This window comes from Aethalodelphis obliquidens, unplaced genomic scaffold (assembly GCF_003676395.1).
Source record: "Aethalodelphis obliquidens isolate GAN/ISIS:26980383/991018 unplaced genomic scaffold, ASM367639v1 scaffold2, whole genome shotgun sequence".
NCBI classification, from domain to species: Eukaryota; Metazoa; Chordata; class Mammalia; order Artiodactyla; family Delphinidae; genus Aethalodelphis; species Aethalodelphis obliquidens.
Window position 1 is genome coordinate 18,572,959 of NW_020837946.1, and position 18,871 is coordinate 18,591,829.

The following is an 18,871-nucleotide window of genomic DNA, read 5'->3' on the forward strand; positions in this document are numbered from 1 at the left end:
GGCCTGGGGGAGAGGCAGGGCCTGTCTGGGGATGTTCTTGGAGCTTTCCGTCCATGCCCTCAGCCCCAGGCCCTGTCCAAGAAGGGGGTCCCTATCTCCTCCCCAATTCCTGCCCATCCCCGGAGGAGCATGGAGAAGGCAGGGATGGGCTTGAGGTCTAAAGTGCTGACCCACCCCTGCCCCTGAGTCCCAGATTCTCCAATTCCCACCTATGGGGAGATGGGTGCCAAGCCAGCCACCCCTGGAAGGGCCCCATCCTGTCCGCAGCCCTGTTTCTGAGACCATTTCTCTGCTCCACACAGCACCAGCCAGATCCCCTCTGTCTTCACCCCTCTGAAGCTCAACTTCAATTTTGGGGCAGCACCAATAGATGCCCCACCCTCTGTGGTGTTCCTGGCCCTGAAGAACGGTGGAGTGGTGCCCCTGGACTGGTACAGTGTGGGGGCCCGGGGGGCCCGGGGGACAGGGCCTTGGAGGCCTTCTCTTGCTGGTGGTAGCCCTGGATGCCTGGTGTCTGTGAAGTGTGCCCCCCGCCCCCACTGAAGGATGTAGAGGCCAGGGTGGGACTAGGGTCGCCCAGCAGGACACCAGACCTGTCACTGGCTGAGTCGGGTCCACAGGCTCAGAAATGGTCGAATCACCCTATGGAGACTGGCAGGGTCATCTTCAGAGCTTAAGAAATGAGAAGTAACCATCACGCATCTGCTACATGCTAGCTGCTGGCCTTTATGGCCTCTTCTCCTCCGAGCCTCACACCGACCCTGTGAAAAAAATCCCCCTCTGCTGACTCTTTCACAGATAGGAGGCTAAGGACTCAACCAAGAGCATTCAGCCATTAGAGGCAGAGCCAAGTTCAAGCCCAGATTTGTCCAACTCCAGAATCCCCACCTACACTGGTTAGTCAGCAAGAAGCTGCGAGGTGCTCCTGCGTCCCAGGCATTGTGCTAGGCACTGGGGCAGCCCCGACAGGCCAATGGGGGCCAGGCCTGCACAGGGCCGAGTTGAGGGTCTCTGGCAGGGAAGGACAGTGCTCTGCTGCCACAGCGCCGTTGTCAGGGAGATGACAGGGCTAAGCAAAGCCAGTGAGCTGCAGGAAGGGTCGAGGCTGGCCATGGGGCAGGCTGCACTTCCCCAATCACAGGGGGCCCAGGCCTGGAGACCTGAGCCCGCCAAGCTGGGCCCTTCCTGTGCTTGGCTTTCCTCCCACTGGGGCCCCAAGCTGGTGCCCAGTAAGCATCCTGTTTCCATGCCATCGCCATTTCTTTTTTTCCCTCCCTTCCTCTGCCACGCGCCTCGATTTCCTAGTAAACTTCCTTCTGATGACTTCCAACTTTGCTTGGCTAGATGGAGGTGAGAAAGAAGTGTCCCCGTCTGGGTCAGGCTTGGGGGAGAGAGCCAGGGGCCCAGCCTGGGCATGGCAGTGAGTGGATAAGGGTGAACATATGCAGGGGGTGGCCATCTGTGATCTCAGGAACCTTCCTGCCTGAGCCGAGGCATGGGGTGCGCGTGGGTGAGGCTGGTGGGGGGCTGCATCATCCGGGGTGCAGTGGCCACCCTGTACTCTCCGGGTCGTCCTGCCCCTCCCGGTGGTGGAGGATGCCGGGGGAGCTGATTTATTAGGCGGCTTCTGTCTGAGAAGGGCCGGGACTGTGCCTAACTCAGGGCTCCTGGCCCTGAGTGACTGGGAAGCTTGGCAGGCTGGTGGGGGAGGCCCAGGGCCCGCCTGGAGCTCTGGATCTGCCATTCCCGGGGTTGTTTGAGTGGCTGGGAGCCAGGCCCCTGCAGGGCTCAGGAGTGGGGGCAGGAAAAGCGGCGCTGGCCTGTGTCCTGGTGTGGAGCAGGGTACTTTGGTGGACTGTGCGTGCGTGTGTATTTGTGTAGGAGCAAGCCAGCTCACACTCTCTATGGAGAGGGTCCAGGTTGTTGGAAACTGGGGCGGGAGGAAAGCCGGGCAGAGTGCCCACCGAGCTGGGCCGTCCATTGGGACATCATTGGAGGTTCAGGAAGGCAGTCCGTGCTCGTTCCCGGATTCCAAACGCAGGGAACCTTCCTTGGAAGGCTTGACTCTCCTAGGCTTTCTGTGTTGTTGTGTTCCCTTTCAATTTCTTAGAAGGCTATTTTTGAAAATTCTAGCCGGGTCTCTGCTAAACTCGTAAGGAACAGACTGAAGGTTTTATTCCTGCCAAGACCAGTAAGAAATGGGGAGTGTGGACTTGGCCTGCGGGCAGCAGCAGGCAGGACAGAAAAGCTGCCGTGCATTTAAGGGGTGATCCCTCACAGGCATCAGATATACGGGTTAACATCATCTGTTCCCTCCCTCATTCATTAAGTCATTGGCTTAATGTTGACTGGGGCTTCCCAGGTGTAGGCTTCAGGCCCAGAGCTCAGAATAGCAATGCAGATGAGCCCAGGCCTGCCCTCCAGGTGGGGCGGACCGGCCTTTCGGCGCAGGGTGGCAAGCCCTGTGACAGAGGCTTGTGCAGCCGCTTGCCTCTGTTTTGGAAGTGGTAGGTGGGGGTGAGCACATGAGAAAGGCTTCCTGGAGAAAGCCACAGCCAAGCTAGACCTGCAACCCAGGGAGCGGAGGCAAGAGAGGCTGCGAAAAGCCTCCTAGACGGAGGGTGTAGCGCGGACATGGGTCAGAGAAGAGGCCACAGAGTGGCTGCAACGTTGATAGGGGGACGGGCAGGGCCTTGGACTCCTTCTCCTTCTGAGAAGGATTCGTGGCTTGAGGCAGGGGGACAGGTTGGCAGGCTTCCACAGTCCCAAGATGGGGGCCCACACCAGAGGACTGGCAGGGAAAAGGGGACTGCGATCATTTGGAGGGAGACCGGGTGAGGGCCAAGAGGGAAACCATCCAGACATCCCCGAAGTATCAAGATCACCAGTTTTGCCGCTGATCAATATCCCGCAAATAAAATGACCAAACAGTTTATTCGCCTGTAGCAAGTCAAACAATACAAGGGTGATGGAAGAAAAGTAAGAAACACCCCAGCTCCCTCTCTAGTCTGCCCTGGAGGGTTTGGCATGAGCTTCCACTCTCAGCACTGGTACAAGGCACAGACACAGGGACGCAGCTACCCTTTCATTTCTTTTACCATAATGGCATGATGTTACACGTATTACTCTCTGCTCAGCGTTATAGCAATAACCTTTTCACTCAGCATTATGTCAATAACATTCCCTATAGATCAATAAAGATCAAGACGTATAGATCTAACTCATTCTTTTTAATAGTTGCATAGTATTCTGTAATATGAATGGCCCTTATGTTTTAAAACCACTCCTTTATTAGATGACATTAGTTGTTCCCGGTGCTTTTTAATATTTGTTGCCATCACTAACAAAGTTGTAATCAACATCCTTGTGTGAGTACGTGTGTCTGTGTGTGTGTGTGCGTGCGTGCCTGCCTGCCTGCCTGCATACTTACGTTCCCCCGAATAGAATTTCTGAGTCAAAGGGCATTTTTTATTCTATGCACTTTTTATTCTAAAAGATGCTGTCATAATTCCTACAACAAAAGGTGGTAGCAATTTCTTCTCTCCCTGCCTATGTTCGAAGATGTCATTGTTTCTAAACTTACCAGCATTGGATGTAACTATTTGTCACGATTCAGATGTGAAAATATTTAAGATTGATTCAAGGGAGTTTTGATTTGCATCTCCCGACTCCCCTTGAGCCTTTTCAGATGTGTTGGCTGTTTTCCTTCCCCCTCCTGGCCGTTGCCTCTTCATAACCTCTGCCCGTTTTGAGGACAGTTCCGTGCCATCCCTCTGAGAGCGCAGGGATCTTCTTTTCAGATCGTGACCTTGGGACCCCTTGGTCACTTATTTGGTCACCATTTAGAGTGCATTATCTGCTTTAGTACAGCACCAGGCATTACAGGGGCACTCATTCTATGTCCAGCCTTGCTTTGGATTCAAGACTACCAGCCCTCTTGGGGACCCTTGGTTGGTGCTGCTGGCATTTCTAGGTGGCTCAAATGGCCCTTCCTAACAGCTTGTCACACAAACCCCTCCAGGGTCAGTGCCCAGCTCAAAGTGGCCCACATATACAAGCAGCACCCTGACCCCTGGCACCCACAATGCGAGCCCCAATCTCCGCTTTCCATTTAGTCACCAGGACCCTGCTTCTGTTCCTGGGTTTGGGGGCCATTATGAAACGAGAATCCACAACTGCCGCATTTGCCCGGCCATGCATGGGAGAGCTTGCCTACTGGGGGATGAAGAAAAGGCCTCCATCCATCCTGCCTGGGGCTCAGAGCTCCTGCCTCTGCTCTGACTGAGAGGCTCCACCCCTTCTGCTTTGCACCCCTTTCCCAGGGCCTTCCTCTTCCCAAGTGACCAGCAGATCGACCTGGAGCTGTGGGCAGAGCAGGTGGACTTCGACTGCACTGAGCTGCACCAAATGCGCGTGCAGGACAATTGCATATTCTCCATCAGCCCCAAGGCTGGGAGCCTGGGTCCTGGGCAAGAGCAGATGGTGGAGTTCAGATACAGGTGCTGCCCCCACCGCCCGCCCTGCACTTCCAGTCCTGGAGACCCCCTTCCCCCCGACTCCTGGAGGACGCTGGCCTTGCACTGTGTGACTCCAGGGTATCCTGAGTGGCCACCACCCTGAGAAGGCCCCACCTTCCCACCTGCAGGGGAAGTTTAATTTTCCTCTTGCCCCATCCCAGCTCAAGGGTTTCCACGTAGCTGCCCCAAAGCCATAGGTGTGCCATGACCGCTTGTTCTTCCACTCGTACCAGGGCTCAGTAACTCATCCCAGACTCTCTCCTCCCTTCCAGCCACCTGTTCATTGGCACTGATCGCCTCCCGGTGCTCTTCAAGGTGTCCCATGGCCGGGAGATCCTGGTGAGGCCCAGCCCTGGTCCTGTCCTGGAAAACCAAGAGAGAGGCACAGGGAGCCGTGCTCCCCAGAGAGATGGGGTCCAGATCTCTCTGCTGGGTACTTCAGTTCCTCCCAGGGAAGGATGCTACTCACAGGCTTTCTATTTCCAGCTAAATTTCATAGGTGTGACAGTGAAGCTGGAGCAGAAGTACGTGCACTTCACCTCCACCAGCCATCAGTTCATCCCCGTCCCCATCGGCGACACACTGCCCCCAAGGCAGGTCAGTGGTACATTGTCCTGGTCACCAGGAGGCTTCAGTATTGATCTCTGTGTATCTGTATCAGCCCTTGACAGGATGACAAGGACCTTGCCCTCACTCTAAGAGGTGGGGTGACAGGTTGAACCCCAAGACTGGGCAACTGGGAGAGACCCAAGGCGAGAGGCTTCAGCTTCTTGGCACTGGTTCTAAACCTTTTGCCAGGCCTCATTCCCATGCAAAAGCAGGGAGTTCCTTCCTCTAACACAGGGTTTTTCAAACTTCTTTGACCATGAGCCACACTAATATATTTTGGAAAACCCAATACATACATACAACTGAAACAAAACAAATCAATACGTCACCACTACGTGCTAAGTACTCTGATGTTTTCTTTTTTATTTTATTCTGTTCCATTTTTTTAAATGTTTTATTTATTTTATTTTACTTATTTTTATTTTTGGCTGTGTTGGGTCTTCGTTGCTGCGCGCGGGCTTCCTTCTAGTTGCGGCGAGCGGGGGCTGCTCTTCGTTGCGGTGCGCGGGCTTCTCATTGCGGTGGCTTCTCTTGTTGCGGAGCACGGTCTCTAGGCGCACGGGCTTCAGTAGTTGTGGTGTGCGGGCTCATTAGTTGTGGCTCACGGGCTCCAGAGCGCAGGCTCCGTAGTTGTGGCGCACGGGCTTAGTTGCTCCGTGGCACGTGGGATCTTCCCGGACCAGGGCTCGAACCCGTGTCCCCTGCATTGGCAGGTGTGTTCTTAACCACTGCACCACCAGGGAAGCCCTGTTCCATTTTTTAAATGCTGGACGTGACCTGATAAATTGGTTTCCTGACCTGCTTACTAATGGGTCTCAGTCACAGTTTGAAAATCACTGCCCCCAAAAAGGGCATCTGTCCGGAGCATGAAAAGCTAGAATGTAAATCCTCAAAGCTATAGAATTTTATTTATTAATTGGAGGGAATCAGTTTCCTTTGTTCTGAAAATGTACATTGGAAATCTCCAAGAGAGGATATAGTATTTTCACAAACACTTCATCACTCTGAAATTTCTAACAATTGAGAAGCCCTTGTGTTTCTGGGCAGGGGCCTCTAGCCCCTTAGCCGAGAGGCACAGGAATGGGCTTCCTAGACCTGAGAGGGGATCTCATAGTCCCGAGCTCTGCCCACTGCCTTACACCACCCTTTACGCCACTGGCTTCCCAGAAGCCCCACCCAGAAACCCAGACCCTCAAAAGAGAAGGCAAAGACTCACATGCCTCCTGGAAAGCTTTCCAGAGAGATCAGACCACTCCCCCATGGCCCTGAACATAGACAATGGAAAAGGCCCCCAGGTCTGGAGAAGACCCAGTTGTACCTCCAGCCAAACTCCACAACTGCAGCCAAGCTGCCTTTTTCGTTCATAAGATGATGACAGATGGTGGCCTGGACCTGCAAGAGGGCAGAGGAAACAGAGAGAAGTGAACAGATTTAATTTACATTTTGAAGACAGAATCCCTGGGACTTACTGGGGATTGGATCTGGGAAGTAAGAGAAAGGGATGGATGAAAAACATATTGGATTCCTAGTTTGAGCCACTGGAAGTATGTAGTGCCATTTGCTGGAACAAGATACGCCAGGGGGAGGAATAGGTTTTAGAGTGAAGAGTTGGGTTTTGGCTGAATTTAAGAGGCCTATGAGACAACCAGGAGGAGATGTTTAGTGGTAGTTTGATACCAGGTCTGAAGCTCAGAGGGTGGTCCAAGCTAGAGAAAGAGCATCAGCGCGTTCAGGGGTGGGTGCTGAGAAAGATGAGGGGCTGGACCTGAATCCAGACAAACTCTTTATTCTCACTGTCTTCCGTTTTCTCATCTCTAACATGGAGGCTTGGACCAGAAGATCTCTGGTTTCAGGCAGGCCGTTCTGTGATTCCCCAACTGTGGAGTTAGTCTTGGGGGACCTCATATCTTCCTTCTGCTCCCTTATCTGCCTGTAAGCACAATGACCTCTAATGGCAGACATGGAGTGGCTGCCTCACAGGTAATTAGAATGAGAGCTTAGAAAACGATGAAGGGTCTGGATGGTGTACGCATGGACATTCCCCTAAATTCCAACACTAGGGACACAAGTGTTAGTGTCCCCTTAAGTTGAAGTAAATAAAATAAGGTAAGGTAAATAAAATAAGTTGAGGTAAATAAAATAAAATAAGGTAAGTTGAGAGCAAATAAAATAAGAATTACAGATTATACTAAAATGTCACAGGTTGAAAATACAGTTATATACTTCTTGGGTGATCAAGCCATACGGGAAATCAGAGGTATTTAAGGGAGCTCTGGGACTGTAAGGGTGACGTCACAGGGATCAGCCTGCCCTCCTACAGTGGACACAGAATCCCAGGCTCTCTGCATTGCAGCCCAGAGCTGGTGTGGAGATTTCCCTGTTCCTTCCCCCTGCAGATTTATGAGCTGTATAATGGTGGCTCGGTGCCCGTGACATATGAGATCCAGACCAGCATCCTGTCGCAGGTTCAGGAAAAAAATTTTGATCACCCCATCTTCTGCTGCCTCAACCCCAAAGGGGAGATCCAGCCAGGTACAACTGCTCTCGTCTTCTGGATCTTCTCACCTATTGAGGCCAAGACCTACATGGTGAGCAGCAGCCTGGGCTAACACGTGCTTGGGGCGGGGGTTGGAGGTGGCCTCCCCAGCGGGCCTTGCTCTGACCAGTGCCTTCCCCTACCTTCCTAACTTCCCAGGTGGATGTGCCCATACACATCCTGGGATGGAACTCAGCCATCATCCGCTTCCAGGGAGTGGGCTATGACCCTAACATCATGGGCGACACAGCCCCATTCCACAACATCTCCTCATGGGACAACAGCTCCATCCACTCGAGGCTGATGGTTCCTGGACAGGTAGGGGGAAGGGATCTGGGAAGGCCTGAGGCCTAGGAGGAGACTGAGGGTCCAGGGTGTCCACTGCGGAGGGGTGGGGAGGCTGCGAAAGAAGAGACGGAGTTGAGAAGGGAGCGATGCCGAGGTGAACCTGGACCCAGCCCTCCTCCAGGTTTAGGAGGCAGCACCAGCTCCATGAGAGGCTTACCCTGCCACCTAGTGCCCACAGGTGTTCCTGCTCCAGCACTCCACCTGCTGCAGGGCCCTCCACCCGCCCTTGCCTCTGGGCATTGGAATGGAGGTATTGAAAGGAGAAAAAAGAAGCTCTGCCAGTCTAGGGCACTGAGATATTATCTTCATATAGAACAGTCTCTCCCCTGGATGTAGATGGATTTTGCTGAAATATCTAGGGTCAGTAATACTACCTTTAGTTCACACACTCCTCACTGTTGGGAGGTATGACGCATCCATCCATTTCCCCACTGGTCCACATGCCTGTTTATTCATCCACGTATCTCTCCATGCACTCATCCAGTTACTATCCACCAATGCATCTGCCTGTCCACTCTTCCACTCCTACCCTCTTTGGACTCTTACCGAAGGATGAGTACTGTGGGGTCACAGAGAAGAGCCAGACAAAGTCTCAGCTCTGGAGGCACTCAGGGTCTAGACAGAGAGAAAGTGCCCCTTCCATGGCCTCAATCTTTCCAGACACCCCTACAACACAGCGCCTGCTGTGTGCGCAGTGAAGGTGCCAACAGCTGATCACCTACTAATTTACAACCATCCTTCAGAGACGAATTTTGTCGCCTCTACTTCTGCCTTCTCTAAGCGAATTCTGATTTCTCAGCCCTTCCAAGCCTATTGTAATGGTCAAAATCATAGGCTTTAGAGTGAGACTGTCAGGGTTTATCCCAGCTGTGCCTGTGAGAGACCTTTGGAAAATTATTTATGCTCTCTGAACCTCAGCAGCACATCTATAAAGTGAAGATGATTAGTAGTACCTATATATAGTAGTGGCCTATATATTGGGCCACTGTGAGGATCAAATGCATGTCAGTTGCCTACAGTGGTACCTGGCCTGTTGAAAGCACTCAGTGACTGGTAGTGGTTGCTATGCTGAGTACTTCTTCACCTCCCAAAGTTGCTGTTGTGTTGTCTCCACCAACAGAACGTCTTCCTGTCCCAATCGCATATCTCCCTGGGAAACATTCCTGTGCAGAGCAAGTGCAGCCGCCTGCTGTTCCTCAACAACATCTCCAAGGATGAGACAATTGTCTTTGTCTGGCAGCGGAAGGCTCTAGACTTTGGGGAGGTGAGAGTTCCCTGTGTTTGCAGAATGAGAACCTCCAGAGGGGCTCTAGACTCATCCCATCCCATCCCACCCCGTTCCAGTCCATCCCATCCCACCCCATCCCACCCCACCCCATCCCACCCCCTATCCCGTCTTGTCCCATACAATCCCTGTGAAGGTCCAGAGACTCCTTCCCAAAATAAACAGGTGTCTGTGAGTCCTATGAGAGGAGAGGTGGCTCCTGAAGAGACGATCCCATTTGTGGTGACCCTGAAGGCCTCAGTGCATGCCAGCTTCTATAGCATGGACCTGGTATGCAAGGTAGGATCAGCCTTAGCGAGAAGCTGGGATGGTGCACAGCTCCCAGTCTTGAGGTGTGGGGTGGTCTGTGAGATCCCCAGACCCCCAGAGAGAGGCAAAGGCCAACCTCTGGAAGAGTGGGGGGCCCACAGAACAGGCCCAGGCCAAGGCCCTCCAGACCTTCGTCTTCTCTCTCCTTGTCCTGAGCCACAGGTGTACCGGCAGAAACTCCTGACGCAGTACCGTAAGGAACTGCAGGAGTGGGAGGACGAGAAGGTGCGGCAGGAAGTGGAGTTCACCATCACAGATAGGAAAGCAAAGGTGATGAGGGCAGGGTGGGCTTTGAACACCACAGAGCTTTCCGATTGGCCTTGCCAGAGGGGACAGAGGTGGTGATCCGAGGTGGTCCTAAAAAACTGGTCAGCCTGACTTAAGAGATTAGATTTCTTTCATTAGGCTAAGCATAGCACATCCCCCAGAGACTCTCTGGATACTGAAAGCTGGCTGACCATTCCCTGCTTCCTGTAGCCTGTATTTAATGAATACCCACCCAGTGCTGGGCACTGGGGACCCAGGGGAAACCAGGCAGAGCTCACCTTCTGATGGAAGAGAGTGTGGCGTAGTGGTTTCAGGTACAGGCTCTGGAAACAAATTGCCCGGGTTTGTTTCCTGACTTTGATGATTTCTAGCTCTGTGATCTTAGTCAAGTTATTTAACCTCTTAGTTCCCTCAACTGTATAATGGGGGGTAACATGACATCTGAAACTGGCTTCAAGATAATCCAGAGATGGGGTATAGATGAGACAAAATTGGCCATGAACTGCTAATTGTTCAAGCTGGGTGGGGGGTAATGGAAGATTCTTTGTAGCACTCTCTCCACTTTTGAATACTTTTGAAATTTTCCATATTAAGAAGGTTAAAAAGCGAGTTCCCTGGTGGTCTAGTGGTTAGGATTCCGGGCTTCCACTGCCATGGCCTGGGTTCAATCCCTGGTCAGGGAACTGAGATCCCACAAGCTGTGCAGCATGGCCAAAAAAAAGAAAAGGTTAAAAAGAAAAGTTGTTAAAATATTTTATTTTATTCTTTTTAAAATTTATTTTATTTATTTATTTTTGGCTGCATTGGGTTTTCATTGCTGCGTGCGGGCTTTCTCTAGTTGCGGCGAGCAGGGGCTACTCTTCATTGCGGTGTGCGGGCTTCTCATTGCGGTGTCTTCTCTTGTTGTGGAGCACCGGCTTTAGGCGCGAGGGCTTCAGTAGTTGTGGCACGCGGGCTCAGTAGTTGTGGTTCACAGGCTCTAGAGCGCAAGCTCAGTAGCTGTGGCACACGGGCTTAGTTGCTATGCGGCATGTGGGATCTTCCCAGACCAGGGCTCAAACCCGTGTCCCCTTCATTGGCAGACAGATTCTTAACCACTGCACCACCATGGAAGCCCCAAAATATTTTAAAATGTGAATAAATTGTTATCTGCTTTGTGGCACTGCTGCGAGGATTAAATGAGTTAATGCATGTAAAGTGCCTACAACAGTGCCTGGCACCCAGTAAGCACTCACTAAACATAGGCTATTACTCTTTATGCAGGGGAGACTGATAATAAATGATACAGAGTATCCACCTTGGATCCTCCTCCCCACGGTTGCATTCTATTTTTTTTTTTTTTTTTTTTTTTTTTTCGTTGGGTCTTCATTGCTACACGCGGGCTTTCTCTAGTTGCAGTGAGCAGGGTCTACTCTTCGTTGTGTTGCTTCTTATTGCAGTGGCTTCTTTTTTTGCGGAGCACGGGCTCTAGGCACGCGGGCCTCAGTAGCTGTGGCGCACAGGCTCAGTAGTTGTGGTGCACGGGCTTAGTTGCTCTCCGGCACGTGGCATCTTCCCCGACCAGAGCTCAAACCCGTGACCCTTGTATTGGCAGGCGTATTCTTGACCACTGCGCCAGCAGGGAAGTCCCCACGGTTGCATTCTTGCACCTCGATCACCCCTGTGTACTCCACACTGAACCCCCAGGGAGACACTACTCCCCTCTGAACCTCTGGCCCAACTGTGAAGGCAAATCATGTCTTGAGGGCTATGGGAGAAGGGATTTCTGAATTAAGGCTTAATAAGGAAGGCTGTTTCCTTATCAAGCCAAACCACAAAGCTCCAGGGCACCAGAGAAGTACCCTTGGGGCAGCCTGCATTGTTTGGTGACATCTCCATTTCTTTCCTTTAGTTAGGTAACCAGATTTTCCAAGTCTGCAGGCAGCACTTCCCTAGGGAAGGTTCTGGAAGAGGGTGTGGCTGGGAGTTGGGCAGAACCAAGGGGGCAGCAGGTGCTGACATTGATTTCAGGCCCTACGTGGGTCAGCAGGAAGGGGAGGAAGAGGGGAGTCCCTCTAGGCCTCTTGCGTCCTAAGCAGGGGGTCTCTTTGCTTCCACAGAGAAGGGCGTGTTGTACAGCTTGTGAACCTGTGAGCAAGTACAGGGTGAGGACGTAAGCCCAGGCCTGTCTCCTTGGGATAACTTGAGAGGATCCTTGCTTCCTCTCCAGAGAGACGTCCAACCTCTGGTCTAGTCTCCTGGAAGGGAGGGATGAAAGTGCCAATGGGTGCGGATGAAATGCCAGGGGTGTCACAAAAGACCTGGTTGGGGGGCTAGGGACCCATCAGTGATGGGAGTGCAGTCCCTAAGCCCCTGTCATCCATGCCTCCCCTTTCCCAAAGACGCTGCCCCCCATCAAGAACCAGTGGTGTCTCAACTGCCCAACCAGCTGGAGCCTTAAGATCGCAAAGGAGGAGACACGCTGGCCATGCCCCCAGCCGCCCTCGCCAGGGACGCTCAGCTTAGGCCTCACTGCCCGCGCCCATGCCACCGACTACTTCCTGGCCAACTTCTTCTCTGACTTTCCCCGCCACTTCTTGCACCGGTGAACTCTCAGGGAGGGAGGGGTCTGCTTGCTCTGTTCTCTGCCACCCTCCCGCTCTAGAACAGGACTGCCCAGACCTAACCCTTGCTGAGGGCTTGAAGCACGTGCAGTATCACTGGGACTTCTGGGGCACTGCTGGGCCCAGAATGCCCCCATTACTGTTAGGCCCTTATGAGGAGGGGGCAAAGAGCCAGAGCCCCTGGGGAACCCACTTAGGCCTCCCTGCCTCCCCTCCTTCCTTCCCTTTCCAACTTGGAGCCTCTCCAGGTCCTGTGCCCACTCCGAGAGTCGGGCTTGGTTCCCCAAATGCAGCAGCACTATGTTGGGTTAAGGCTGGGGGCTGCCCCAAACTCACCTATGTCCTCATGACTGGGCAGCCACCATCACTGCTTATGCCCCCAACCCCAGCGTGGTGGCTTGCCCAGGCCACTCAGAATGCCACGGCCTGCCCCAGGGAGCTGCCAAAGAGGAAGTACCCCAGGGAGGAGTCGGAGGCTGGTGAGGAAGTATCCACGGACAAGTGGGCCCCTGTCTCCAAGCAGGAGAAGCAGCTCCTGACTGACTGTCTCACCACCATAATCAGGTGACCACCCACCCCCTAAACGCTCACCCCTCCATCTCCCTAGTTCATTCGTCAATTCTGGGTCCACCCAAAGCCCCTGAAATCCCAGCCCTTCCTTTCCTGAAAGATAGAACTTCCTCACAAGATCCTTCCACTGGTGGTCCCAGGCCCTTGAGGATGGTACAGCTCTAATGGAGCTGGCTGGAGGGATCCTCAGGGCTGGGTCCCGAGTTCTGCCTTGTCGTGGCTGGTAGATGCAGTCTGGAGCCAGTTCACTGTCTCTCCAGGGCTCCGGGCCTCATCTGTGTAACTCTGACATCCTGGCTCTTCCTCTACCATATAATGTTCACCTTTAAGAATCCACAGGGCCCAGAGATGCCTTTATCTAAAGAAGGAATGGGAGGGAGCAACTGATCAGGGGCTCCCCTCCCCCCACCTAGCACCTGTTTGTGGACACAGTAGCCAAGAACCACCCCTTGGGGAACCCCTGAAGCCAGAGCCCCCCACAGGGGGCTGCAAGGCCTCTCAGTGAGGACCTTCTCCTCCTCCCTGCCACCCAGGGGTCTGCTGGAGGACAAGATCTTCCATGAGGCTGTGGACCGAAACCTGGTGGAGCAAATGCCTTACTTCTGCCAGTTCTGGAATGAGCAGTCGGCAAGGTTCACGGCCCAGAACGGCAGCCTGCACTTAGCTCCAGCAACGTCTCAGTCCTCCAGCAGCTCTGAGGTCAGCAAAGACAAAGAGGAGGCGGAAGACAAACGGAGCCTGAGGAAGAAGGAAGAGGGGGGAGAGGAGGAGCTGGAGGAGGAGGAAGAGAAGTTGCCCTGGACGGAGACGAAGCCCACGCTGCAGCCCACGTCCCAGGAGTCCCTGAAATGGCAGTGGCAGCAACAGCTGAAGGTCTCACTGAAGGAGAAGCAAGAGCAAGATGAGAAGGAGGCCATCAGCCGGTAAGCAGCCAGACCACGGTGAGGGTTGGCGGGGGCGGGGTCAAGTGCAGAAGGCTCCTAGGAGGCAATGGTGTGCTGGGGCTCTACCTGTGTGAGCTTCTCTTTCCAACTCAGTGTTCATTGACATCACTGTTGGACGCTTAAGGCCTCAGTGGGAGTATTTACGAAATGGCGATCCAAGCTTTAATTTTCTTCTCCAAGAGCAGACTATTAACGTTTACCATCACACCACTTCCAGGAGGGTGATTATAGCCGTCAAAGTCTCTTAAATGAGTTTTTAGAGCCAGGAGAAAAGTACCACCTCTTCTTGCACCGCCTTTCCCTGGGGCTGCTCTGGGGTTTTCTGTCTGTGGTGGGATTCCCCAGGAGTCCCTTCTGCACCGTCTCATCGCTCGATGCCTTTCCCCAACCCTGGCCCTGGGATGGGGACTCCGATTCCCTGGGTTCGAATCCCACCACGTGTACCAGCAGCGTGACGTTTGGCAACTTGGTCTGTTTAAGCCGTAGTTTGAACGTCTGTAAAATTGGAACAAGGACGCCTCATAGTGTTGGGAGGGCGGGGAGTTAAAATGAGAATCCACGTAGAGCACGCGGCAAACGATACAGCACAGAGGAGGCCAGCGGAGAACCAGAGCGCGGTCGGTGGCGGCGCTGACCCCGGCGCCCCCGCCTCCCGCCCCGTAGGCTCCCGGCTTTCGTTAGCCTGCAGGAGGCGCTGCTGGAGAACATGATCCAGAACATCCTGGTGGAGGCGAGCCGCGGGGAGGTGGTGCTCACTTCGCGGCCACGCGTCATCGCCCTGCCGCCGCTCAGCGTTCCCAGGTTGGGGGGCCCGGGCCAGCGGCCGCTGGAGGGACGCGAGGGGCTTCAGGGACGGGCAGGCTCGGCGGGAAGCCTCTCCCCGACCCCCGCTACCTGGAGCTTTCTGTCATCCAGGATTCTGACTCCCGACTCGCTGCCGGCGGCGTCCCCGGGGCCGCAGCAAGCGGAGATGCCCGGCTCGACTGAGCCGCCCCCCACCAACTGTTTGCAGACGCCAGCGCCCACCCCCTCCGACTTGCAGCTCTAGGTTCCTCCCGCCCCCCTCTCCATCACCCCCCAGTAAAGCATCTATAGCTTTATTTCTATATCTGCCTTAACTTTATTTCCCCGACGCGACAAGAACTCGCGCGCGCGGTCTCAGAGGGACAGATGGTGGAAGCGGCCAAGGTGGACCGCCTCGACTCATTGGAGACTTAGGGGCTGGGAGGTTGCGCCTCTCCACTCCGCTCGGCAGCTGGGCAAGAGTTCTCGCTGCTCGCTGCCAGGCGCTGGACCTGGTCTGGCCAGTGGAGGGCGCTTCGGGCGGGGCCTGGCTGGCCTTTGACCCAGCAGAGCCGGGTGGACAGGAGCCGAGCGCCAGGCCTGGTCTGCGCAGCAGGTGGCCGCGGAGCAAGGTTGCCACCCCTACCCTTTCCCCGCCGCGCTTGCTCTGAGGCTCGGCCCTTCCACCTCTAGCTTTTTCTCAGCATCTGCCGGACTCCCGGGACTCTGCTGAGGTTGGGAAATCGAGGCACTTCGCGGAGGGCCAAGAACTAGACGCTGGGGTGCGGGTGAAGATCATCGCTAGACAGCGGGCCACAGACCCTACTAAACGACTCTCATCGTGAATCTGAATCCCCAGACCAGGGGATGTCCCACTTTCCCTAGGATACCCACCTCCGGTTCCCCCTAACCTCCGCCTGGCAGCCTCTGTCCTCGGCTCCACCCCCCCCCTCCCCGAGGCAGGTGGGTGGAAAAGTGACATCTGGTGTTGTTCCAGAGGCGCCCAGGTCCCCGACACCACCCCCCTCCACCGCCACCGCCAAGGCCTCGGAGGAGCTCCGGCCCCAAAGCCTAGGCGGGGGCGGGGAGAGGGGCGCTCCGCCTCCTCTGAGTCAATATTTGCCTCGAGCAAACGGGCGCCCGGACAGGTGTGAGTGTGTGTGTGCGTGAGCGTGTGTGTGTGTGTGTGTCTAGGGGCGGGGACTCAGTAGGCCGTATAAAGCGCGCTGAGCCGGGGCTCCGGCACAAGCTCCGGGGCGTGCGCTGGGGACCAAGCCAGGCAGGGCCCGGCCGGGTGGAGGGTGGCCAGGAAGGGAGGGGCGGGCCAGGTGCGCACCTGTAGTGGCCACTGCGGCCGCCGACGTGTCAGCCGCAGACGCGCGCAGGGGAGGGCGGCAGCTAGCGGAGTGCTGTGCCGCACTGCGCTCGCCGAAGACCAGGACCAGGAGACCACCGAGGGCCACAGCCTGGCCCCGGGCCCTCCGCTCCCGCCCCGCGACGAGCCCCTCGCACAAACCGGACCTGAGCGTTTTGTTCGTTCGGCTCGCGTGAGGCAGGGGCGGCCTCTCAGCACCCGCCCGGGGGCCCGGCCCGATCGCCACGCAAGCACCTGTCGCCGCCGCCGCCGCCATAAGGGTCGGAGAGGCTGTGCGCCGCTCCCCGGGGAGATCCGGCTCCCATCCGGCCCCGCCCGCACTGCCTGGTCCTGCCCGAAACTCCTGGGCTGCCCGGCTCGATTCCGGATAATACGGGCCGGCGGAGCAGGCTCCACCGGGTGGCATGGGGGGCTGTGGGCCTGGTCAGGAGCCCTGCCGGAGGTGAAAACCCGCCTTCTAGTCCGGCTCTGTCCCAGCGACTTCTGTGGCCTTGGGCAAGTCATTTCATGGCCTCTCCTCGGGCTTTCCTCCAACCCCCATCCCCCATTTGTGCAATGAGGGGGGTTGGTCTGGCCTCCCGCGTGGGTCCCACCACTCCCCATATCCTAGTTTCTGGGCTTTTAGCAATGCTTTTGAGGCCCCTGACCTGGGGAGTTTGAGGCTCTCAAGGGGTTGGAACAGCAGCTATGAGGTGTGGGAAATCTGGGTGGGGGGAGCTAGAATCACAGTGGATCAAGTCCAGCTCCTCCACATATCTTTGGTGCTGACATCCTGAGGGTTCACTCCCTGCCATCTCCTTGACCCATCCTTCAGTCTTCCCATGTTCAAGACAGACAGACTGATCGAAAAGGACAAACACGGGGTCCGGTAGCCCTTGCCTGATGGGGTTCCCAGGCACTGCAGCTCACTGCCTTTCCCAAACTTCATAATCCCGAGGCCTCTTGTTTCCGTCAGCTGGAGGTGGGGTAGGTCTGCGTGGCCCTCAGATTAGGTGGGAGTCCATGGGTCATTAGCCACAACCCAAACCTAGGACAGACCACCCGCGTTTTCAGTGACTCAAAGTGTTAAGATCTGACACGGGCGAGGAGGATGAAGATTGCCGTAGACCCCTGGCCTCCTGCTTGGAGAGCCTAGAACTGAGGCCTGGGGTCAGTCTGAGCTCCCAGTCGAGCCTCTGCCCTGTGATTCCAGGTGTACTCCATTCCGCCTCCCAAAACTGACGGTGATGCTGAGCCAGCCCCGGAGGGAAGGGCCAGTTGTAGGTCAGGGGTGGAAGGAAGGCTCCTTGGACAGCAGTAAGGAGCCCAGTTTCCCCTAAGGGTGAGGAAGCTTTATGGGGAGGGACTGTACCCCACACACCCAGGCCAAGGCAGTCCCCAGGGAGATGGGAATGAGGGTCAGGAGTCACTGGTCCCTTCTGACTCCAATTTGGATGTTCCTGGGGGTGCTGGCTTTCCCCCTCCACTTTCCCCCCACTCCACTGCCACCCCTCACCCAACTACCCGCAGGCGCCACAGGATCTGCTGAGTCCTTGGCACAGAGAGAGGGAGGGGGAGGGGATGAGATGGCTCTGACAGATCCCAGGCAGGTCTGGGGAGAGGGTGGACTGCAGGCTGGATCTCCGTGCAGCAGCCTGGGCCGCGAGGGCGAGGGGAAGTCCATGGGTCCCAGGCTGGGTGTGTGCAGCCCCTCTCCTGGCCTCCCAGCCTGGCACTGATTGATTCGCCTGGCCCTGGTGCTGGTACATCCTCCCTGTGTCTTTGAGGGCTTCCTCTCCCCTCCCCCAAACATGGAAGGTGGCTAGAGCACTCCCCCTCTGGCTAGGATTCCAGATTCTGGGGCTGCACAACAAAGAGGTCTCCCCTTGGAATGACCGCCCGCCCAACACACACACACACACACAGCAGTCCTGGGGGCGGGGGTGAGAAGAATGAGGCCACCAGTGGGCTGGGGTCTGCCCTTGTGACAGAGAGCCACTGCCTCTTCCCCCGCTGCGGGGGTCGGCAATTTCCCCAGACCTCCACCGCCCCCCCATCCCCTAGACCCGCATTTCCTGGACGTGGCCGAGGATCTGGCCTCTCCTCCAGGTCCATCCTCCCCTGCCTGGCCAGGGGCGGAGTCACCAGGCGCCAGGCAGCCCTGCAGGTGCAGGGCTTGGGGAGGGGGGTGCTCAGCAGCTGGTGTTCGAGGCGGGCCCCCACCCCCTCCCCCTTCCTGCTCGAAGCCAGAGCCTGCTTCCTGTCATCCCTGTCAGCACCCTGAGCGGGGGAGGGGACAGGTAATGGAGGAAGAGGAAAAAGGGAAAGAGCAGTTGGAGTGTGGCTGGCCATAGGGGGACCAGGGGCCTGCCCATGACAAATGGAGAGGGGAGAAGGATGAGCAAGAGGGTGGAGAATCCCAGCAGAAGCACAGAGGGACAGACAGAGGGTGCAGCCCAGAGGGTGTGGAAGATTTCAGGGTCCAGAGAGGCTGCAGACACCGCCCCCCCCAACCCCAGATTGTGAAAGTGAGAGCTAGAGAGAGACCAGAGATACACGGAGGCAGTGTGAGATAACAAGGGATGTACACTCCAGAGAGATGGGATTTGAAGATGCTGGGTCAGAGGTCAGGGTAACCAGGGATGGAAGAGACAGCATGTGAGGGGGAAGGGGGAGGCTATGTGAAAACAGCCTCCATCCCACCCCACGTCGGGATGGGGAAATTACCCACAACAAAGGAGAAAGA

At 55.7% G+C, this 18,871-nt stretch overlaps 1 protein-coding gene across 1 annotated transcript in view; it reads left to right on the forward strand.

Annotated features, from left to right (window-relative positions):
- Positions 1 to 15,036, forward strand: part of CFAP65 (cilia and flagella associated protein 65) — a gene marked incomplete at its 5' end in the record, with an annotated part of 41,328 nt that extends 26,292 nt beyond the window's left edge. The window contains 16 exon segments of the mRNA XM_027115751.1: positions 303 to 431; positions 4,323 to 4,499; positions 4,790 to 4,856; positions 5,004 to 5,114; positions 7,523 to 7,714; positions 7,822 to 7,980; positions 9,131 to 9,274; positions 9,461 to 9,574; positions 9,767 to 9,874; positions 11,971 to 12,015; positions 12,253 to 12,455; positions 12,910 to 13,038; positions 13,578 to 13,743; positions 13,816 to 13,967; positions 14,652 to 14,789; positions 14,904 to 15,036. Of these exon segments, the coding sequence (XP_026971552.1) occupies positions 303 to 431; positions 4,323 to 4,499; positions 4,790 to 4,856; positions 5,004 to 5,114; positions 7,523 to 7,714; positions 7,822 to 7,980; positions 9,131 to 9,274; positions 9,461 to 9,574; positions 9,767 to 9,874; positions 11,971 to 12,015; positions 12,253 to 12,455; positions 12,910 to 13,038; positions 13,578 to 13,743; positions 13,816 to 13,967; positions 14,652 to 14,789; positions 14,904 to 15,036 (2,167 nt within the window).
- Positions 15,037 to 18,871: the final 3,835 nt, after the last annotated feature.